This window comes from Diuraphis noxia, unplaced genomic scaffold (genome assembly GCF_037042655.1).
Source record: "Diuraphis noxia isolate RWA-SAM2 unplaced genomic scaffold, SU_Dnox_SAM2 contig0003, whole genome shotgun sequence".
Lineage (NCBI taxonomy): Eukaryota > Metazoa > Arthropoda > Insecta > Hemiptera > Aphididae > Diuraphis > Diuraphis noxia.
In genome coordinates this window covers 40,762,683-40,788,867 of record NW_028301713.1, presented here as the reverse complement: position 1 = coordinate 40,788,867, position 26,185 = coordinate 40,762,683, and the positions used below count along the sequence as shown (strand labels likewise).

The 26,185-nt window shown below is 28.8% G+C and overlaps 1 protein-coding gene across 1 annotated transcript; it reads left to right on the top strand.

Moving 5' to 3' along the window:
• The first annotated feature begins 2,181 nt into the window (after window positions 1–2,181).
• On the top strand, window positions 2,182–25,432 carry LOC107167399 (DNA-binding protein D-ETS-6-like). The gene is made up of 4 exons (XM_089223992.1): window positions 2,182–2,503; window positions 4,234–4,488; window positions 20,643–20,889; window positions 22,173–25,432. Exons 1-4 carry the CDS (start codon window positions 2,428–2,430, stop codon window positions 22,510–22,512), a joined length of 918 nt encoding a protein of 305 aa, XP_089080118.1. The 5' UTR covers window positions 2,182–2,427; the 3' UTR covers window positions 22,513–25,432.
• Window positions 25,433–26,185: the final 753 nt, after the last annotated feature.

The following is a 26,185-nucleotide window of genomic DNA, read 5'->3' as shown; positions in this document are numbered from 1 at the left end:
CTAAAGTATTATTCAACATTTTTAAACATTGGTCATATTGTATACATATAAAATTATTAATACACAGGTTATATGTTAATTAATTTAAAATTTTTAACACAGTTGATCATACTGTATTGTCCGTATTCATATATAAAAATAAAATTGTTAATATTATAATATACGAGTACATAGAATAAAAATAACATAATATTTTGTGGATATTATCTTGAAATCGATTGATTTATGTCTTACACAGTTACACTCTAGATATGTATAAGTATAATGTGTATACTTCGTACAGGGTGATTTTTTTTTAAATGTACATGTTGCAGTATGAATTACATGCTATCTTGAAATAAATAAATTTATACATATTGTTAATTTAAATTTTTTGTTTAATAAATCAATACATTCATTGCTGTTTAGAATCTAAAATATATTTATTACTATGAATAATAAATAATCGCATATAACATGTGTATTAATAATAATATATATGTATACAATATGAACAATAGGCAATAATATGTAAACAAATTTTAAATACCTTATTAATTATTTAATACATTAATTTTAATTGTTATATATTTAATTATTGTAATTTGACTTTTTTTTTCGTGGATTACTTTTTCCATGACTTTTTTCTGGGGATTATTTTTTCCGTGGTTTTTTTCTTACATTCATTAAAATTATGTTAGCACTCAGCGCACTGTTTGCAGTTTTCTCTCTCTGACCGATGCGCTGATACAAAAATAAAACGCAATCACCTAAAATCATTTTGTTTTTTGATTTTGAGTCATTTTAGAGTAAAATTATGTAGTATACAAAGATGATAGATAATAATATTTATATGAGAGTTTGGATAAATCCATTTTTCTAAATATTATCAGTTTATCACAAATTCACAATATAATTTTAATTAAATAAAATAATAATAAATAAGGCTATCTTGTTAGATTTATGTCATATATTAAAACATAACACGTAAATGTTAAACTCTCAAAAATGATATTCTCTACAATTTTTATAGTAAGTATAGGTGGTTTCAATAAATATTAATTTCAGATTGTATACTCTAAGATTACTCAAAAATTATAAAACAATATTTTACGTGATGCATTTTTTTTTATGTTGCTGCGCATGGGTCTGAGAAAGAAAATAAACATTGTACTGCCATTCTCTTAAGAGGACGCTACATCCGCTGTCTTCGTCTACAAACGCATAACATATTGAATTGTATGCTCAGCAGATCACGTATAGCTCTGTTAGTATAAAATTTAGAGTAAATTGACCTCTTACAAAAATTAAAGGTAACATTATTATCGAGGGCATTTCGTAGGCTTTTTATTATATTTTAATTTTAAAGTGAGTTATGTGTATTTTAAAATTGTAAATTGTTTGTATATCATAAAATACACATAACTCACTTTAAAATTAAAATATAATAAAAAGTCTACGAAATGCCCTCGATAATAATGTTACCTTTAATTTTTGTAAAGGGTCAATTTACTCTAAATTTTAAACTAACGGAGTTAACGTGATCTGCTGAGCATAAAATTTGCTATGTTACGCACTTGTAAGACGGAGACAACATATGCGGGTGTAGCGTCCTCTTAAACACTTTTAAAACATAAATATTAACTTGTTTTAGAGTCTTTAGACATTTTTTGACGAAAACCAGCAATAAAAAAGTGATAGCACATTGTACGACATCGCTATATATGTTACATTAATATACGTTGGATTATAGAACGAAAACTGATGAGATCGGTGAAATTATGAAGTAATATAGCTGGTGAACCTGTATATAATATGTAAGTTATAGGTATATCTAAATAATGTCATAATATTTATATATATGTGCGCTCGACCACATGGTCGGCCCCGCGTCTATATGTACCACGGTCATCTATAGGGTTAGTCAGTGTTCGGTGTCTCGGAATCGAGATGCGTCATTCATATACCTACAACGTTTCGGATCTACGAAGACGCTATTATAGTATACCTGCAAGTACTGTACCACTGCAATAATGTAAAAAGCCCATGATTCAGTTTTCTTCAAGCCATCGTTGCATTCGCGTCGATAGTTATATTATAGCGTGCTACTTCGGCAATCGCACCCGCACGAAATACGTGATATCCGTCGACGCACGAATCCGCAAACCCTGATGAAAATCCATGTCATTCCTATGAAATATATACATATAAGCAATAAGACATATCCAGCGTAGTTTGAAGTCTTCTCGCGAAATATTTTTCTCCTGTTGACAGTAATGATATAGGAACAAAACTAACTAGTGAACGCGATGGACCGACGCTCGTGGATGGCGTTTTACGATTTCTACAGCTTTCTTCTGTTCCCGCCGTATTGACTTTGATGGAGGTCCGCTGCAGACATGCGTGTAGCTAACGAAATCGGTTACTTCTGCTTTTTTTCTGAACGTGATGTCCGACATCAACCACGAAGCTACAGCGCCCGAAGATCAAAACGCCACAACTGCAGATGTCGTCTTGCCAAACGGTGAGTTTAAAACGTTACATTGTCTGTGAAATTCTGTTGTACATCTCCACCAGATTTTACCAGTTTACCATTTTAGTCAATATCGACTTACCGTAGAATGGTGTGAATAGATCTGGGGTATTGCCAAACAGGCATTAGAATAAAATCAATCTAAATGTCATAATTATAATGCCATTGCGTATAAACAGTATAATAAATAACGCACAATTTTTGAAATTCATCAAAATAATTCAAATCATCATTATTCTTCATTTGAAAATCTAATTTTGCCTAAATACAAATGTGTATAAAAAGAATTTATAATTTAATACAGTTATAACTATAAGTACAGCATTAATTAAAAATCCTCGAGACTTTAACAAATTTTGAGTAGGTACAATTATTGAAAAAACCTAACATTTTTGAATTAGCTAATTCAATCCGTTGAAATTAATCTTAGTTTCACCTTTATGGCTTTATGGCTTTATGTGAATTCTGAATTGTAAATAGGTACATTATTTTTACAAACATACTCCGCACATTCAATAACTAGTATAAATATTGATTTTAGTGAAATTCTATAAAAATCCGGTACTTAGCCTATTTTAACTTTTAAATAAAGAAGTATTTTTTATTTCTTACATGTAATACGACAGGTCTATACTCAGTCTTGTAAAGTATCTGAGTAAAAGTATTCAAATACTTTTTTAAGTATTAAATAATTTTTAAATATTTTTAGCATAAAGTATTTTGAATGGTATTTTAAATACTATTTTTTGTATTATATACTTATTTGTATTGCATACTTTGATTTTTTTTCGAATAATTTATTTTCATTTGAAATATTTGGTTGGAAAAATATTATTGCCAAGTATCAACTACAATAATAATAGTTTTATTTAATATTCTGTATTCCTGTTTTAGCTTAAGCCCAAAGATTTCTAAAAATAGATATTCAATAACAATATTTCCTTTTGTATTATTATTACCTTATTGGTACCTAACTGTTGATCTGTGATTATTATCAGATACAATGCTTACTTTTAACGGTTATGCAGAATCACCAGAATAATATAGGTTGTTCAATTATATGTATAGCTGCAAGCTTGCAACGTTTTATTAAATTTATTAATTTAATGACTTGTGTAATGTGTAGTTGGTAGTTGAGTAGTTCGTTAATATGTACCTACAATGTGTCTGTGGGGGGACGAGGTGGCCGAGTGGTCTACCGCGTCGGCTGTGGCTCAGCCGGACCGGGTCCGATCCTCGACCATCGGGCGGCATTTTTCTCCAGGCAAGTCACGGTGTCCGGAGAACAAATGCCGCCATCCCCCAAACCGGGGCATGGCAGAAACCTACGGGTGCCCCAATAGAAATTCTGCCAAAACTCTCACCCACGTGTAAAACCAACCTACAGTTCCATAAGAACCTACAGTACTACCCCCTTCCCAGTGGCCGCGGTATAATTAAAAAAAAAAAAAAAAATGTGTCTGTCTGTTGAAAGTATGATTTTTAAGTTTTTACAGTGGATTAATTACATAATTAAAATTAATTATCTATTTTGAGTTTTAATATGAGTAATTCTAACCATATATTACTGAATTTTTAAAACATGTTTCTAAAATGTAATAAATGTTTATTTAATAAATAAAATATAAATGATTATAAACCTACTTTAAAAACCAAAAGTATTTGAAAAGTATTCCAAATATTTTTTTAAAGTATTCTTTAAAGGTCTGACTTTTGTTTAGATCCTTTGGACTGGACTAACGAGCATATAGCGGCATGGTTGAAATGGTGTGGAAAACATTTAGAATTGTTGCCAGCTCCACACTCAGACGACTTTCCTAACACAGGTTACGATCTTTGTTTATTAGATAGGGCAGAGTTTGACCGTCGATCACGGAACAGGCGGTCCGGCCGATTATTATTACTGCATTTGTCATTACTTCGACAGCCTGTCACTGGAACGCCACCTAGTCCCAGCCTCACAACACCAGAAGACGGTAAGAGGCTATAACTTTAATTATAATGTTATTTTTACTCATAAGTAAGAAGTGACACATTTAAAATTTTAATGTACTGATTTTACAATGATGTGTTTTTTGTGTCTATCATACACTTTTGGCGTAGTAAAAATGCTTCGATTGTCTACTTCAGTATCTTTTTGGTAGGAAAGTGAATCTAGCTAGAACTTTTAGGGGATTGTCAGTAAAATATTCAAAATAGTTACCAAAACTGCCGAGAAAAACAAAATTAAAGAAAAACTGAGAGTTTTATGCAAAGCTAGTTTTCGATAAATTGAATTTTAAATTATGATGTAACTTTTTAATACATTTCTGTAGATACTTGGCATTTTTATAAAATATTTATATTAGAGTTTTTTATACACCATACAATTTAAAAAATATTTTGAGCTATTTATAAGCTATTTAAGCGTAAGAAAATTTTGACTTTTATTAATTTTTTTCTAAAAAAATAATGTTGATAAAACATTTTTCGCTATGTCAAAAAACGAAAATCTTACACAAGGTTTCTTATAAGTAGTCGTTAGTGGAAATTAAAAAAAATATCACAATTTTTTTTTTGCATATGCACATAAAGTAAGAATTTTTATAAAACTCGTCAAAATCACGAAAACTTTATCGGTAATAAATAAAACAATAAATAGTTTGGTTTCCACATATGAAATAAATGATGATAACTATTTTCGTATTAATATCAAAAAATACAAAATAAGAGTACAATATTTTGAATTGAATTAAATATTCAATTTAAGTAGGTAGGTAATTAATTTTTCAATTTATTTAATAAAAAAAACAACAATATTTTGGATAAACGAATTTGTTTAAAATTAAAAATGACTATCTAACCATTCCAATTGATTGAACACGTAATTTATCGTAGGTACACTGTAAGTACAAATAAAAATATTCTAGTTTTCAATATGTGGATCGTGGACATAATAATTAGGATAAAAACATATACGAGTTTTATCGCTAAAAACACACATCTTAATCTGGATTTCACTTGTTTTGGCTTATTTTTATGTAATCTGGACAAAAAACTACATAACGATTGGTCCGGAATATAAGCAGTAACTATATAACACTATTAACTACCAAAATTAATGCCTAGATTGATATTTTAGAACTAAGCCTAATCAAGATTATCAAAAGTATAATAAATAATTATCATGATATAATAGTAAATTCGACTTTCACAACCGTTTTAAGTTTTATTTTTTGACTATCTTTACTAATAGTTATAGTATTTTATTGTTATATTTTCTTTTTCCAGTTTCTTTAGAAAACGTCATCATTGTTGACAAGCTTAGTAGAAAATAGGGATAAAAATCCCACAGGGTCCAGAGTGTAATATATCACGGAGGGACACAGGTAATCCCCTTTAAGGCATGCTGTCGCTTAACCTCGGCCATTATTGCTTCTCGACATTTGACTTTTAGATTGCTAGATTTTTTTATCCCTATACCTCCTCGCAATTTTATTATTGGAAGGATCTCCAAGACATGATTTATGCAACAGTCACCCCGAAATAAAAGAACACTAGGAACCGTTTACTTTCCATTCCTTTAGTCTTGGATATAGTGTATATTGAATATATTAAACTCTAATGACGAAATTGTATTACAATACAATCTTCTATATGTAATTTGGTGAATGTTTTTTTCTGCAAGAAAATGTTTGGAAGCAACGTTGATACCTTTTATTTATTTTATAAGTATTGACGATTCACCAAGCATGGTCATCCCATTTTTCTTTTATAATACAGTTATTATAAATCTGTTTTTAACATTTTTAAATACAATTTCCGTGACTACTATAATATTTTTAAACTCTTTAATTTTTTTGTTGGTATATTACTTCAGGATTAATCTGTGGAAATACGAACTTCTATTTTTCAATTGAGATTTCACCCTTTTATATTGTAAATTATTTAGTGAACACATTTTTTGAAAATTTTTACGTACCACAATCAAAATTGTAACGAGTAATTTCTAAATTTTTCACTTTGTGTAAAAGGATAAAAGGTCCATGGTGATTTGATAATTTTAATAACTAAATCTATTTAATCAATCAATATTATTATAAATAAAAATGATAAACTATACATTCAATATTTAATCTAATCTACTGACATGATCTTTGTTATAGGTACATAAGTACATTGCATACATTTTAATAACTTAGAAATTATTTATTCGAACTTAAAATTACTTTACTATATCAAAATTTTCTAAACTTTATATTGTAGAAAAGTAGGCTTCTCATTTGAAAAACAGAATATTGTATCTTAAAGAACTGTAGACAAAAAATCAAAACAATTTGTTGATGATAAAACCAGCATATTTAAAAATTCTAAAAATCAAAAGTTGAATAAATTGAGTATTAAAGGGAAAAAAGCGAATAACACTATATTATTATAGACATTTTATTTAATATTTATAAAATAACGAAATTATTATTAAAATAAAATATAACGTTAACAATAATAATAGTTAGCTAATATAATTTAAAAATTCTTATAAGTTATCACACTTTTCAAAATATTTAAGAAAATCACCGGCTTCAATTGAATTACAGAAAATTTTGTGTTACCTTTATTAAAGGTTGTAATAATATGTCACTATGTTAGTTCATCATAATATTAAAATTAATGAAGCTAAACGATAACTTCAAAACGTATAGGTAAACTCGTCATACCTACCTATATATTATAGCCAGTTATAGGTAGACAGTATTGTAACATGTAAGATTGAGACGTCATAGGTAGTATACTATGGTATTATAGTGTAGAATATTATACCATAGGTAAAAGTCTTGATCGGACTTGATGACTAAAATAAATAATTGTTTTCTTGTACGTTTATAGTGCCTTCCTATAATTTTTACTTTTATTTGAGGTTAAGTGATCTTAACTACTGTGTTAGCTTAAATGTAATAAAAATAAAACAATCACCTACTCTTAAAACTTTTGGAAGTTTAAAATATAAGGCCGTTAAGTGTTTTTATAGTAGATTCCTGATTCGTTAACCAATATTTTATTATGTTTTAACAATTGAAGTACCTATAAGTAGGTATAGAATGGGTTCTTTCCTGTTTAATTTTTACTACTCAATACAAAAGTTTCAAATACTATATGGGATTTGCTGAGGGCAATGAAAATATGTCACTAGTAAGAGCGGGAAATAAAATAAAATAAATAGCTACAGCAAGGAAAGTATAAAACGTATACTAAAGGATTTGTGATGTAGCTATATAAATGCTAAATGGAATAGGCACGAGGTTTTGAAAGTTTTCTAAATACAAAAAGTAATATTAATATAAATACGATTTAAAGAAAATTTGAATATTTTTTTAATATTTGATTTATATATAGGTATAGGTATATAATATTAATTTAATATTATTTTTATAACACTACTTATATTAGTTGTTATATAAATACTGTGATAAAATATATAACGCTAATGATGTAGAATTCAGATGTATATCTATTCCGTATTCGGCTCTTCACTAATCATTGGTGTTTATTGGTACATTATTACATGACTTATGGAGCTATATGCCTTATGCTCGGTTCTATTAATACTTTTTGCGATATATCGGGCGTGATTTGGTATATTCGTGAAAAGAGCATAATATTGTTGGTATTCACTTATACGCAATTTTTCTTCGATTATATTGTAATATACTATAGTTATCACTTAATAACTTATAGTAGTATAGTACAGTCAATTATACATACTTAAATACAAATATTATTACGAAACTAAGAGCACACTATAATGTAAGTTATACGTTGAAATGTATACACTGTAATAATCTAAAATTAAAATACTTTTTTTTTTATACGACGACCCCATAATATCATTATCGCGTTGGTCCATAATCTCCTATATAATATATTTTAAAAGATTTACGGGCAAACGCGTATATATTATCATCATAACGGCACGGCGGAGTCGTTAAAAAGAATGAAAAAGCGTATCATATACAGCCGTTTTAATAACAAGCGGCGGCGACGACGTCATTCGTATTATATGTAAAGCTCTCGAGACGAAAACGCATTGTCGCCACCGCCGTCCTCCGAAAGACGGAGAAAACGCGGTTTAATAACGTCAGCTTATATATAGAGGAGACCCCCTCCCTGTGCAATAGTCGGCTGTCATTATTGTTATTATTATTTCACCCTCTACGCGACGCGCAATAAAGACATTGAATATATAAATCAAATTATAATAAACGCGCAGTCTATACACACAAACACGCACACACACACACACACACACACACACACACACACACACACACACACACACACACACACACACACACACACACACACACGCACACCATACGTGACACACTCATACGTATAGTTTACCTTTATACACCCAAAATATTATGACGCGTGTAGTGTGTATTATGAATCGGCTATTATGCCTGTATAATAATGTGGAGACTGAAGAGTAGAGGTGCAGTACGATGCAGCACAAGAGCGTGTAATAATAATTCTGAAAAAAGGCGAAACGGCGGCGATATAAATCTCTTACGGCGTTGAGAATTTGCGAAGAGCAACAAACCACCGGGTGGGTACCTTATAATATTGCAACATAAGATACCCACTACGTACCTGTATGTTTTTTGTATATGTATATTATATACGTATATATCGACATATCGTATTATAACATATTATAATATAGGTCTTATTTTGAAAACGCAAAAAAATACAACATATAATATATTAATATTTTATTTAAGTGATTACTTTTTCACAGAACACTCGACATTATCTATTATTTTAGATTCTGAGCGGATGAGCGATGAATGTATTGATATATGCAAATTATATGGTATATAATATATACCGCCTTTACATATTTCACCTTACGGCGCAGTACAAATGTTTCGATTTTATACTTCAGCATTTTTTCTGCTAAGAAAGTGAACTTAGTTGCTACTTTGAAAAGAGCGTTGAAATTCCAAGTTATTTTTAAAAGCATATTAAGACGTAGTGGAAAACAAAAACAACTTTTTTTTTAAAAGATCATTAGCACGCGAAACGGTGAATTCAATTATCGACAAAATTGATTTTGTTTATTTAGTGTAGCTCAAAAACGAATAACTTAACTACAATCGTTACTTGACAATTCACCAAGTGTTTTTATACCCAGTTTTCATCTATTAAACAATAAACTGAATACATTTTGACTTTTAAAAGCTATTTTTAGGCATTAGAAATTTTCTATTTTTAAAATTAAAACTATTTTTCAATTATTATCAATAAATAATTTTAAGCTCGGTCAAAAAACTTGAAAATATATACAAGATTTCCCATAAGTTATTATAGTACATAAGCTTTTTTTATTATAAGCATTTAAAGAGCACATTTTGACGTTTATTAAAAATAAAATCATGAAAATTTGCAAATTATTTTGTAATTTGTAATTTATGATTTACATTTATAAAATGTTCAATTTTTATAGCTTAGAAAATTTAAAATTAAAACAAGGTTACTGATAAGTATTTAATACTGAAACCGAAAATTTTTAAAAAAATATGTGAACACAGTTTTTTTTTTAATATATCTATTTTAAATTCAAATTTGGACGAATTTTGATACTTAAACAAAGAATAACAATTTTAATAACTATTTTGTTGTAATTAAAAGTATTTTTCATAGGTACTTGAAACTTTTAAAATATATGTGTAGGTATATATATATATATAAATACAAATGCAATGTTTTCGGCAATAAATTACTTTTATAGGAATAATAATATATCATAAATAGTTATGTACTTAGTAACATGGCTGACTCGCTGACAGACTTCTTGGTTTATCATTTTTCGTATACAAAGATTTTATATCATTGTTCATTGAAACCTAATCTAAATTAAACACTCAAAAACCATATTATACTACAAAAATTAAAAATAAATAAATTTTTATCCAATCATATTGACTGTATTGTTTAAAATAAAAATGCCACAGTGGAAAAAATCGATTTAAGAACAGAAATATGTCTCAAAAGTAAAAAATAGCGTATAAAAATGTAAAATGTGAGTTTAAAATCAAAAAACGCAAAATATGCATTTATATGCACAATAAAATTTCAAAACTAGCTTTGTGAAAGCATGAAATGTATTTGTATTGTACTTTGCTATTTTTGTGACTTGTACAAAACAAATATGCAAATGCTTCAAGTCCTCTGTCCTATTTATAACTCTATACAATTATTGTAATAAAATATATTGTTAAATGCTTATATATTGTGTATAGGTATATAATATGAATCTATGTAAAAAATAAATTCACTGTATTAAAATATAGTTAAGATTGTGAATGAAAATAATATACGAGAATATAACATATAAGATAACGTATTATCAGAATATACAGAATATAACACTTGCATAGTTGCATTATATTTTAGTTAATCCATCTAGACCTAAACATTTTAAAGCGATTCTAAATTTCTTAATACAAATATTCATCTCTCTGTGTTCTATTTTAAAGTACCATGCGGCTATTGGAGAATATTTTATATTTTATTAAATACCATGTAAATTATATAATATTATACAAATATACGATCAATTTAATCATAACATACCAATAATAAATTAATGATTTAGTATTTTAGTATGACTTATGTAAATCTATTTCTCTTTCAGAGCAAATTCTATGCCGTTTTATTCCTTACATTATTTTTACACATTTCCCTATTACAGAGAAGACGATACTGTAAAAAAATCTAGTATAAAAAATCGTGGTAGTTTATAAGCCGTAATGGTCTTGGTTAACTATAGTATGATTAGTATGCAATGCATACATACAAGTATATGTATATTAATTAATTTTTAAATATGGATAATGAAGTCTAGTATCTTCATGCACGTTTAAATTGACTTATGCTCAAAAAAAAACTAATCAAAATTAGAATTACACTCCCGCTAAGCCAATTACTGTCTGGAGTGTATTAAAATATGAAAAATATTTAAGTTTCATAAATTTAGTAATTTAACTTAATGTACAATGATATTTAGTTTTTTGGTTGTATATATACAGCATACACTGAAAACTCTTTATAACGAAACTCGTTAAAACGAAAAACTCTATATTACTCAGATAACATTAAGTTAACTTAAAATGGTTGGTTTGATTTAAAACCTATTAATTACTCTCTATTACGAAAACTGTCAATAACGAAAGAAATCACATGCGATGGTTCCTTCAGATTCGTTATAGAGAGTTTTCACTGTAATATATATTATATATATACATTAATATATTATGTAAACCTATTCCTCAGGGATCTTCCCTCCCCGATCACCACTATGTTGTTTAATAATTTCTAAAAGTAATTTATCTTTAAAATTAATTAAATTGTAAATTTCACTTTTTTATTTCATTTCAAATTACTTTTATTAATTTGTGTATGGTTGTAACTTGTAAGTAATAGTTTTTTAGGCTTTGAGTATAATATCAACTATCAAGAAAATGAATAACAAGTAGGTACCTAATTAATGTCTTAAACGTTTATTTAAAAACTATAAATGTAATATAACGACTTTAACTATGAATGAACAGATTTAAATTAAGTACAATTGGAAGGTTTTTTTATTCAAACGTTACGATTTACAAATATATATATATATATTATATACAATAATATGATAATTGAATAATTATGTATTATATTTATATAATAGCTAATGGAATATAATTGAAAATAATATTTTGTACGCATCTGGAAATATATCAATATCTTCGTTGCATTTTTTCGAGTTTCTATAAATAAATGTTTCTTATTTGATTTTTGATGTGACTGTTTATATACATTATTGTGGATGTAATGGGTAAAATGAAATCGGAAGGGTCTTTGATTAAAAGAGGTCATTTTTAACAAAAGGGCCGATGTTATCCGGTGCGTAGGGGTTAAAGCTGTTATCGCGTCTCTGGGGTGTTGACCGTATAGTCTTTTTTTCTGTGTCTTTTCCCATTCTCGCAACCTTTATAATATAAACTCGCTGCCCAACGGTCCAACGTCCACTTCTCGAGGATATTTTAAGTGTGTAGATACGATTCCATTGATTGTTGTATACGCGTTGAAATAATCAAAAACTCGCATCGACCCCGTTATAGAGATTTTGACACTAAACTTTCAGATTAAACTTGAAATTACGTTCCGCACGCTACACTTCGTCATGATATAGGTACTAATACGAATCTATTACTGCACTTTTGTTCAATCCCTCTTGCCACCAGTAAAATAATTTATTTAAGTTTAACCTTCAGATACCTATAGGTACAGATAATAACAATTTCATTCGCCTTTATACATTCGTTTTAATTGAAAACTGCTTAAAACGTATACCTAATAATATAAAAGGCGGGTACCTTCACAATATGAGTTGTTGATTCATTGCATTCCTATATAAGCTTTCATTTCACACATCTACGCTTACCTTACATCTTACTTTCGTTGCTGGTTGAAAAGATTTCTTTTGTATCTGTTTAGAAACAAAATCAATTAAATCTCACTTAAATCGAAAATGTGTACTTATTATAATTACAATATTCACAAAATTTTACATAAATTACTTTGATTACAATTTATACAACTCTATCCTACCGGTATCAAGGAGAATAAAAGTAGTATATACTGTCCCATGGGCAATGGGCATACACCTGCAAAGTTAGGTAAAAATATGTGAAAACTCGCGTGGTTCATAGTTGTGGGTATAAGACTTTTTTTTATTGTAGATACATTTGGAATATCGGAAAATTAAATAGAATGTATAGGTAAATAGGTAACACTTAGTTGTATCTATATTACCTATAGGCATCATCATGTAGGAATAACAGTAATATATATATATATATATATATATATATGTATTATTAAATTTGCCGGTTTCCTAAATTTTCCAAATCAGGTTCAGCACGCCGTTTCAAAATACATATTATGGTTTAATTAATTTTTACAGAATAATAAATATTGTAAATAGATGAAAAATTGATACAATGAGTTTTGAAATATGTTTACATATTGTGTTTTATTCTAATTTTTGCTAATGTTATTAGCTATTATATTTTATGCAGAAGGTTGGGCTCTTTGAGGAATTCCAATATAGTGATGATGTTCTTTCTTCGTTTAGTGCAAGTATTTCACACAGATTATTGGGGAGCATCAGTTTGTGTCTGGCGTCTTTTGTGAGGAGGCATTCAATTACATATGTATATATTTGTGTTAAAAAAAATTTTAAGTGCATATTATGGGGTTTTTAAGTGCATAAGTACTTGCATATTTAGAGCTACAAGTCTTCTGCCCTAGTTATAAATATTAGAAGTGTCCACACTTATACAGGCTTACCCCATACGGGCCATACGGCTGTACCCACATAATTTCAGTAAGTCTGCAAGTAAATAATTATAAGCTTTAAGTTTTAACTTACAGCACGAAGGTATTGATAAATCACAGATAAAAAATTCAATTTATTCGTTCAACGGCTATTTAAATCTAAAGTCTTTTTTTCTCAATGTGAGCAATGGTAATAAATAATTATAATATTATTCAATAAATATAATTATTGTATATAGATGCTAGTATGTGACCATAATATTATAAATCATTTTACCTTTACTTTGGTCTTTGCTGCAGCAGCATTATAATTTATAGTGACATTCAGAAAATATAAGCCTGGCAGATAAATAGCTGTACATAAATATATGAGTTTTAACTTTTTAAGCTTTTGAAATTTAATTCTACGCATATTAGCAATTTATTAGCAGGCGTAAAGTATATATATATATATATATATATATATATATATATAGTAAGGTATTTACTTATGTTCTATTGGAGTGTTATTACTTATAACCTACATATTATTATAATTGTAAATTAATATTAAGTTTCGTGATTCGTAGAGGTTTCTATCATTTCAAAGCCAATATTACTATTGACAATAATAAAATACGTAACATCCAACTATAGGGTAAAAAACTAAATGTTGAAAAATTTCACTTGGACTTGGCGTGGTTTAATCGAATATACAGCATAAATCACATAACAAATCATGTTTGTACGCGTAAAATAGATGAGATAACAACATGCGCAACGACTTGACATAAACTTTTCACGTTGTACATATAATAATAATATATAATATATATTATATTCACGTCATCGTCGTCGGAGGGGCGCAGGAAAATCGTCGCGAAGGCGTGGACTCGATGGGAAACTGGAGGCGTGTATAGAAAAATGGTGTTTTCGCGGCCTATCGGCGGGTGGCTCGAACCGCCAGCGGACCATCGCTTGTGTGGTGGGTTGATGGCGGGTGGGCGGGCGGGGATGGGTTAGCACGGCGAAACAGTTCTATATGGGTATAGTATACATTATCATGAAATGCGCGGAGAAAAATCACCGAAAACGGTTTATGCGGATCAGTTTTATATACTTATATATCGTCGAATCTAGTACGCATTGCTGTTACGACAACAGTCGCGTGACGTCGTTACCACTGTACACGCGCGTTCCGCTGGCCGCCTACCGTTCGACATGTTATGATGTGTAACATAATAATATATCATATTGCTATAAGCGATATATTTTATACGATAAAAATACACGTCGCGTGCACAATAAAAACAATATACTTTCTGCATAATAACTATATTTCGTATTAAATCATTACACGTACATTTATCTTCGACTTAAAGAATAATGTATAATATATAATATTATTGTGATCTTCGTCGTCGTCGTTGTCGTTCGCTCGTGCAATAATATATTAGACGATAATATTTTATATATAGCTGTCAGGTATGTCGGCCGACATACAGGAGATGTTCACTGCAACGACGTGAATATCGTGTGCTCTTACACGGCGGTCCGCACGTACATAGCTATAGATGTGGCAACTGTCGGCTTGTGATCGGAATGATCTCAGGAGACACTTGCAGATGGCCACCGCCCTCAACCGGGCCAAACCGTTTGGACATTCGGCTCAACTTTTCTACAACGGTTTATATAATATATATAAATATATAAGTAGATATTATATATAATTACATTAAACATATAATTTTACGCCATATAACATAACCATCATAGATATTAAATACATCATTCAGTACTATAACGTGGTCATGGAATTACCTATCATTTTTGAACTGGTCTAAATGTTTTGACCAGCTCATTTGTCCAACTTAAATTACAACAGATAGTCCACATATCACCCTATAAGGTATACGTTAGCTTCAAATATATTTCTGCATAATATATTACATTTGTATATTCACGAACTGATATCATTACCCAATATTTTGTTCTGCATCAAATAACAGTTATAGAGCTCAAGATTTTCTTGTTAATTATATATATAAATGATTAGTCGGTATCATTTGCCTATCCAGGAAGCAATACCACTACTCCCGTAAAACCATCACAATTGACTGTATTAAATTAATTTATAATTTACTTTTATTCGATGTAACTACCGACTATTACAGTAAGCATTTAATAAGCAGGCATAAAAATGTTTATTATTATTTCAAAATTTTGTCGTGTTATTGATTTCAAATCAAGTATAAAAATATTCTAAATACCGAAGTAAACGTTTATTCAGTTAGACGGGTAGAGTGATAGGTGGCGTCTTATTGGATTAGGAAGATAATACATCTAAAAAAAAAGTAAAAAGTAAAGAGTATAAACGCTTACCTCTATAATTTTAGTCAGTCGCGTTATAACGTAATATTATATACCTAACTCCTATCTGAGATTTTGAGATATACATAATTCCCTATGAATGTATGATATTTTAATGCGAAACTGCGAAAGTTGCGCGTAATTTACACACATAATTTTATACATAAACCTATCTGATAATTTACACATCTTAACATCAAATTAAATATACGTGATTACAATAATATATTTTGACAGTTGATATACTAATATACTATCTTAGTTTAATGGGTTTTTTTCATTACACCAAACATATACTATAGTTGTAGATACTTAAATATTTTATATAATATACCAATGGCGCCGATCACCTAATTTATCCATGACATATGTCATAGTAGATTTTATAGCTGGGGGGCCCACCAAGAGGTACTGGGGCCTGGTTGTGGTTAGGTTGTGAAAAAATTAGGGTGGGGGCAGGCCCCAGAGGGGCCTCTGAATGTACGATGTCATAGTATTTTTTAAACACTTCGGCGCCACTGAATATACTATGAACTTTAAAACAAGGGCTTTGAAGTTATTTCAATACTGTCTAAGATAGTAAAATTTTATTTAACCTTATATAATGTCTGTCTAAATGCTAAGTCCTGTAAAGCTATACTTTAAAAACAAGGCGTTCCCCATTGCATGAATCAATAATAATATTATTCAAAATTTTCAACTAATTACTAACTTTTTATTTATCATAAAGGTAAATTAAAAACTTCCATTAATCAAAAAACTTTAAACAATCTGAAATGAACAAAAATATAGAGGCTCCCAACTGTTGTATATTATTTCAAAAATTCTAACTGGAGAAGATTATATTTCCGAAGTACAAACTTACCATAAGATTTAACATGTGATATGGTGTATATTTTAAATGTACAACAACTATCCCAGATTACGCTGAACTTTCGTTTTCCTAATGATTCTATCGTCAAACAGCAGGCAATAGGCATTCACATTTCAAAATATAAAAATCTCTTGTGCTAAAAATTTTAATAATTAATAGTTTACAAATTAAAATCTTAGCCACGTTATAGATTAGTTTTGTTTAAATATTTTTTATTATAAATGTAGATCAAATTATTAATAATAAAATAGTTTTTATACCCTTTATAAATATTTTGTTTTTAATAGATTTTTTGATTCATCATAACTAATTCTTTGATTTTATTATTTTAATGATAATTATTAAGTGATGATAGTGATATTAGACCCACCAATCGATAACCTGTTAAATTTTTTTTGTATAACTGTTTAATATGAGGAAGGTATGGTATCTTATTTTATATAAATATTTTCGATTTATTTCTCATAATGTGTATTCATGAATCATGACTGGATTAACTAAAATGTTTATGGAAAAATATAGATAGTAAAAATAAACAGAAATTGTTATAAAACGTTTGAAATATACGTAATTTCCAATAATTGCTGTAAAACCTACGATCAATAAATATGTACTATGATAATTGATAATGCTGGTCATTGATGCCTTATGTTAAGAAAACCCTATTTAAATTCAGAATAACATTTAAAAATATTATAGTAACTAGGTACCTGCAGCTAAAATTGCGATAACAATAACATATGCATTATTTATGTATAAATATCATATGCTAATTTATATGTACTTATTATATAAGATTCATAAATAAATAAGCCAAAGATTTTAAACTTGGTTAGGTTATGTCACTTGTTCATCCAATTTTAAAGGACAGTGCTACTTTTTTGGACCCTAATACAGTTGATATTTCTTGTAACCACATGAGACATACAGACAATATAGACTACCCTTAAATGTACTTAAAATTTAAGATTAAATTTACCAAATGCAGGCATCCTTTCGGGTTAAAATTCTTAAGAAACATCCGTATTTGTTGTCTCAGTTTTACAAACGCGTAACATAGCATATTTACGCTCAGCAGTTCACGTTTTACCCCGTTAGTTTAAAAATTAGAGTGAGTAGACTTATTATGAAACTTGATGGTAAGAACATTTTCTGTGTTTTGACGGAAGTATTTTTATGATACTTCAGTTTTTAAGTGTTATGGGCGTATAATTAATTGTAAAATAAAAATGCTCATAACTCACTTAAAAACTGAATCCACCGTAAAAATACTTCCAACAAAACACAGATAATGTTCTTACCATTAAGTTTCATAATAGGTCTATTCACTCTAATTTTTAAGCTAACGGAGTAAAACGTGAACTGCTGAGCGTAAATTTGTTATGTTACGCGTTTATAAGGCTGAGACAACAAATACAGGTGTTGCCGGTGTTGGGCCCAATTAAGTGGATTATTGTCAGGGAATGTTTTAAGAGGAATACCCGCAACTTTGATGTCTCCGTCATTTTATGCCCAGCAGATCACGTTTAGCTTCATTAGTTTAAAAATTAGAGTGAATTGACCTCTTATAAAATTTAAAGGACATTGTCTGTGTTCGTACGTTAAGTTTTTACGATAGTTCAGTTAAAAACTGAGTTATGAGCATATTTTAATCTACGCTATATTATATACATAAAACTTGCTAAAAAATTAAAACTATCGTAAAATCCTAACATACGAACTCAGATAATGTTCTTACCTTTAAATTTTTTAGAGGCCAATTCACTTTAATTTTTAAAGTAACGGAGCTAAACGTGATTTTCTGAGCTTAAATTTGCTATGTTACGCACTTGTTAGACGGATACAACGCATACCTACGGATAAGGAGTCCCCATAAGTTAAATTAATTTCAAGGTCATCCAACGAACTATTCGATCTAACGTCCTACGTAACCTAAATAAATACTTGGACACCTACTCAGTGCTCATACAATTTCAACTTTACACGCTTTCGTTTTAGTGTCACAGTTAACCACAATAGTTAATAGAAAGTCTAAGATTTAAGTTGTATTATGAGTGAAGCTAGACACAGTACTTAATCGTAGGTATACTATGCAAGAAAAATTGAAATTAACTTTAATCTTGCTGTGCTACTTAATTATCAAAAGTTCTTCTAAAACATGAAAAACAATAAATAATTTATTTTATAATGTCGTCGGTCTTAGTATTTAAATATACTTCTGTAAAATATCTTAAGCAACAGAATATATTTTTGTATTTTTATCCTGGGATATGTTAAAATAGATCACTTACCTCATGATCATATTCTCCTGTATGTTCGCTAGCTGACGGAAGAGTTCATGCCAACTTGGGTTATCTAAACAAGTCATTGTATGGCTAAATACATACTAAATGGTTTTGGAATAATTATTTTTAAATCTATGTTATCTAATGTTTAAACAAAGACATATTGATCAAAAAAATGTAGTTAATAATGTATGATTAAAATTATTCAATTTGAATTCGGTACATAAACTATGTTAAGCTAAATAATTTTTAGAATTAGAATTTATTAGAATTTTTATAATATTATATTCATCATCTTTAATGATTTTAAAATTAATACATAATATGGGTATTAGGGGCCTACTCAAACGTGATAAATCACATTGTTATATCATTTATAATAATCCAATAGACCATAGGTGGTAGGTATGTATAAAGTATATAAAATTCCGATTGTGTTTTGAAGTTTTTAATTTAGATTCTCCCCTAATAGTATAGAACAAAAAGACTCGTGTTTATTTTTGTTAAATAGGATTACCAAGGATTTAGAACCCCTGTGGCCCTGTGTGTTTTTAATAATATATTATACGCATTACAATACAGCACTGTATACTCTGGTATATTATGTATAATTATAATGTTTACTATTAATCCCTCGATATATTTAAGACATAAGAGGGTGTCAGGCGTCAGTACAATATTTGTTTTCTCTCCCACATCCACATGCATCAAAACGCATTAATGTAGAATAGTTTTTTTGAAATATAAAATAAATAATTGGGGGATCTGGAGTGGCCCGGTGGTTGATCACATTCACAGATGTGTGCTATTGCCAAGTATCGTTTGGTTTCGAAGACACTCGGGTGAGTGACCACCCGAGTTCTTCGTAAAGAATCCTTGTACCACATAAAATCACGTGTTTTAACCATACCAACTGTAACTTCCACACAAATCCAATGGTTTTCATGTCACCAAGAGTGGAAATAAAATAATAATTATTCAAATAAATATTTAATAATTTGAATGTATATACTATATAGCTATAAACAATAATTGCTGATAAAACAATAAGAAATGTGACAAATTATTTTACATTTTTAAAATGTTTATATAAAAGTATTTAAGTATTTAATTATTTAATATAAACTTTTCGATGTACTTACGTCTAAAGTTGAAAATGAATTCATCCATAATTTGATGGTGTAATATGATACACAACATGTGATTTGTAAATACCCGTATTATAATGTCTCAAACGTGGCGTCGTGTTTGTTTACAGATCCGTACGAGGTAGTCAACGCGGCCAGCAGTCGACTTGTAGCCCAAGCAGCAGCAGGCTCGGGGCAAATACAACTGTGGCAGTTCCTGTTGGAGTTGCTTGCCGATTCCAACAACGTTGGATGCATTTGCTGGGATGGTCCTGGAGGCGAATTTAAGCTAATTGACCCAGATGAGGTAGCCAGGCGTTGGGGCGAACGCAAGTCGAAGCCCAACATGAACTACGATAAGCTCAGCAGAGCTCTCAGGTATAATTATATATAATCATACATTTTTTTTTCAGGGGCGTAACCAAAATTATGCTTTGTTTTAGGGTGGTCATAATATGTCATATAGGATTTTTCATCTTGAGTTTATTTGTTAAAGCAATGAGAACATTTTAGACTTTTGCAGAAACTACTATACAATTAAAATTTTAATACATGGTTACGTGTCTTGGTGTTATTTAATACTTTCACTGCAGATTATTGAATGTATTTTTAAATACAGCCTTCTTATATACTCCCGAATATGCCATTATTACTAAATATTTATGTTACAAATTTACGATTAAAGGTAGTGCCTATTACTTATAACACTTAACTTAATGTATTGATCGATATAGTATTTGTATCTAATCATATGAAAACTTAATAGTAATATTATTTTCGCTCCCTTGACATACCTACATTATTGACACCTCATTGTGCTCTTTAAAAAGTCAATGCATTTACCAGTTTTGATTTGATTATACATATTAGAAATTAAAGTGTTACGCACATATATTGAATACGCTTCTCATATAATATACTCTATATACGAATAAGGTATGGGTAAAGGTTAAGGAGTGATTTTTAATTTCTTAAATACGTTAGTTAAAATATAATAGTTTTATATTAAAAATGAAATACAGCAAGGTTTTTATTATACAATAGGTACATTTTTATTGATCTTTATTTAAGCTAAAACTCATTCCATTAGAATTACATAAATTATTAATATTATTATCCGATTTTTTTTTATATAAATGTCTCCTTTTTTTTACAATTGATTAGTTTGAAAAGTTTTCCATGTTCCATCAGCTGCAAAGAACAAAATATTATATTTTATATCTTGTCAAGAACTGTCGATTATATGACCTATATGATCAGCATATGAGTAGATAAAATGTTTGTCTTTATATTCACCGAAAATAAACGTCGGAACAAACCGATAAAAATTACCACATAATATTACGAAACATATATATTACCTATATAAGATTGGTTAGCACTTTTAATTTTAAGTCATTAAATTCGGTATGTCCCAAAAATAACCAGTGTCATTACAAGTGATTCCAACTGAATCTATAATATACATTAAATTAAATAAGTATATTAATTTATTTTATTAATTATGGTTAAACAATGAATCGATTTGAAACTTTCTTTTTACAAATAATATTCGGATATGTAATTTTATTTAGAAATATATTCTGTATAATAATATGTTTTATTGTATAATTATTTATATGGCGTTGTCATTATAATATTATATCGATGTCATGTCACAGGTACTACTACGATAAGAACATCATGACCAAAGTTCACGGCAAACGCTATGCATACAAGTTTGACTTCCACGGGCTGATGACCGCGTGCCACCAGAGCCAGCCGCAGATGCCAGTGGCGCAGTCCGGTCCCCAAGCGGCCGCTGGTCCATCATCGGTCGCCGTGCCGTCTGCAGCGCCGTCACCGTCCGAATTTTCTGGCGGCCTGTACGGCCAGCAGCACGTTTCTGTTTCCAGTCCACCGACCACCATATTTCCGGCCGGACCGTCCTACTGGGCCACATCCGCCGCGGGCCTTTCTACGTTGTACCAACATCCAACCGGGCCGCGGTATCCACCGTAATCCCATACATCCTAATACAATATCATATGACAAGGGATGAATTCTCGTACACCCTAAATCTCGATATTTCCGTTAAATTCCAAGTTCTTTGGAAATAAATACTCGAAATCGAATAATTCAAACTCAAAACATTTCGAAAAGTTCCAGAAAAAGCAAATCCGATGTCAATACTGTTATAAATTCAATTAATCAATAATTTTCAAAATACAAATAGCCACACATCATAGATTATATAGAATATAGAATACTTTTTTTATTTCACATATTTCCCGTATGATCCATATCAGTTTTAACTTTTATGTTTATCAGTTGCCACAATTTCATAATCGTGTTGCAATCTAATTAAATTTCGAGATTTCAATATAATCGAAAAATTCGAGTTTGATTTCAATTAGAATTTAAATTTGTGAAAATTAAAAGTCGACCATCCCTATAATATGTATACGAAAATAACTGAAAAGTGTACCGCGCGCTGCAGTTGCAACTTGTATTAAACATTTCTATAACCAAGTATTATGTCGAACAAAATTTTTCGTTGAAATAATTTCGTAACACATTATTATTTTCAGGACACCGATTTCAATATTATAATATATTTTTCAACTCATCACTTGTAGAAAGTATCGAAGTGATGCGTTGTTTTCGTGGAACACGGAAACATACATTATTATTGATATTTCAATTTGTTTGTTTCCATCCATAAAAACGAGACTTCATTAATCATTACTAATAATATCATAATCGGCAGCATTTCTCGCAATATTCGACAATACGCCTAACCCTAATCGGCCTAATCCCATCATTATACTTATACGGGGTGTGAATCCGTTTTTTTCTCAATATTATATTATGATCCCTATTATAAAACAAAAGTGCACGATAAATTTTGATTAAACAAATATCTTCATTAATAACTGTTTAAAATTATACACATGAACACATGACTTTAGATTCTTCATTGTACATATTATTATAGTGTCTTATTATAAAAAAAGATAATCGTTAATACTACAAGACAATAAAACATCATATACACTACAATTTACAATTTACAATTTTAAAATACTCATAACTTTCTTAAAAATTATATCAAATCGAGTTTATGACCTGAAGAAGCTCTAGATAATAATCCTTACATTTAAATTTGGTAATTATTGATCAATAATTCTCAATTCACTCTAATATAAAAAATAATTACTCAATAGAATAAGGTTAATTATTCTGAACATAAAATGTGGTATATTATTCGTTTATATGGCCGATATAATAGTTAAATACACTATGCAGGTACAACATCTTAAAAAGAGAGGTTTATATTTTCATAAATTAATTTAAATTAATAATATACCTAAGTCTCAAGTATCCTATTAAATTATTAATGGTAGGTATAATACTTGAAAGTAAAAATGATCTCATTAAATTTGAAATAATATTAATATAGTTATAAAAAACAATTAAATTATTTAACTGTTTTTATGTATGATAAGTAAGTACTTCGAAGTTTGTACGGCAAATTAATATTTAATTTTATTATTAATTAAATGAATCCAAAGCGGATAGACGACATTCGTATAGTGCAGTATAAACTACACAAGTGGGCTCGTTGACCTACAGTATTATTAAGATCCTGGACACTCGCCTTGTACTTAATAAAATACTAAATTAGTATATTAATTATAGTAATATACAATATACGTTATATAGTATTATACATGTATAATATTATTATATTATATTTATACTGTATTTGACTTGAATTTACCGTACCGTATACAGTTTACTGACCGCACAATGCACATGACTAACATTCGTATAGTTTGCATAACAAAACGTGTGATTGATTCGACGACGATCGTCACCCACTTGTAATAATGACAAATGACTTGTAGACTCATGTGACTTATGTTCTACACACTAAGTCAATACCTATTACCTACAGTATGACCAATACAACTTTCGACGTGATCTAATAACGATTTCGGTGGTTTATTGTATTAATAATATTTAATAATATGTAATTTATTTTAAATTATTTATAACTAAGGTCAGGATGTTTATGATCTTAAAAATTCGAAAATGCACTCAAATATATACGTCAGAAAAAATATAAAAATATGCTCTTAAATTAATAAGATATATGACATAAATAAAGACGTTAATTTTTTTTTTGTATTCTTTCTCAGTTTTTTTTTATTGAAACTAGTCATAAAAAGGGATTGGATTTAAAAACAATAAAAATACCTTAAGAAAATATGGTTTAATGAACTCATTATAGAATTTTTTTTTAAAATTGTTGTTGATATTATTATTAATATTTTTGACCCTGAAAAATCACATGCATGAAGTTCTTGTCATTAAAAGAAAAAAAATCACTCCTATTAATTAAACTTTATACTAGTTGTATAATATGATCCATAAACTGTACTTTTTTTTTCAAAAAACCGTGAACGGGTGGGAAATGTTTAGCACAATACTGCCACCAAGTCCCGTATCGTTTATTCACCGTCAATTATCGTAGTTATTTTATATATACGCGGGGCCTCTAACCACCTTGAAAAACTGGCCTTCGGCCCAACCATAAACTGTAACTATATATACATATTAGTGTCACTGAAAGTGATACCAACCATTACGTGTCATTTACGTTTAAATTATGATAAGTCTGTACCCAAATTTTGGCTACTTTATGCACTTACCGTTAAATCATATATTAAAAAAAAATGTTTTTAGTTTTTATCTAGAATTGTATACTATGCAACTACCTATTATGCAACATGCTGCAGCACGCGGTCGATATTAAATTATTAAGTATATATTATTATTATTTGTTATGCATTATATACTATTAAAAGTTCCTTTAAGTAGACAAAACATATTATACATAATTTGTACAATAATATATAAATTGTAAATATATAAATATTGTCGTGTTGTTTTTTAATTTTATTATATTCTGAGTATTTTTATTTCCATGAATAAATCCCCAATTATTTAAAATTGTATTGGTTACATGTACTTGGTACTTCAAAATTAAAAGTTAACATTAACAAACTTTAGTACTCATAAAAAAAAATTATATGTTATAATACATATAACACTTATAACTGAATAGCGTACAACATGTTTTAATCATTGATTGAACATATTATAAATTTAAGATTCTGAGCGGAGCGATAAATGTATTGATATTAGAATGATGTATGTTTTGATTTTTTTTTGATTTGTGTGTGTATTTACTATAAGATGTACACGATAAGTTGTCGAAATAATGCTTTGATTTTCGACTTCAGTAGGTTTTCCGACGAGAAAGTGAATCTAGTTGGTGCATTGGAGAGGTCAAAATTTCCAGTATTTGTCAAAACTGCCAAGAAAAACAAAAAAAATTAAGGAAAAACAAAAATGTTCACTCAAAATCGGTTTCAGATATTATTCTCTAAATTTGATTTAAAGTTACTCTTAACTTTAAAACAAATTACCGTAGATACATGAAATTTTCACTCAATTTTTATAATGTTATACATTATACAATTATAATATTATTATTATCATTATTATTCTATTGTTAATATTGGCATTTCTTATAATTGATAAAATTTTCAAAATATTTAAAATATTATTAAGTTATTTATAGACATTTGAAATTTGTAATTTTTTTTCTATAAATGTCAATACA

Coding starts and splice junctions, on each gene's coding strand:
- LOC107167399 (XM_089223992.1), top strand. CDS start 2,428: ATGTCCGACATCAACCACGAAGCTACAGCGCCCGAAGATCAAAACGCC. Junction 4,489..20,642: donor CCTCACAACACCAGAAGACG/GTAAGAGGCTAT, acceptor GTTTGTTTACAG/ATCCGTACGAGGTAGTCAAC. Junction 20,890..22,172: donor AAGCTCAGCAGAGCTCTCAG/GTATAATTATAT, acceptor GTCATGTCACAG/GTACTACTACGATAAGAACA.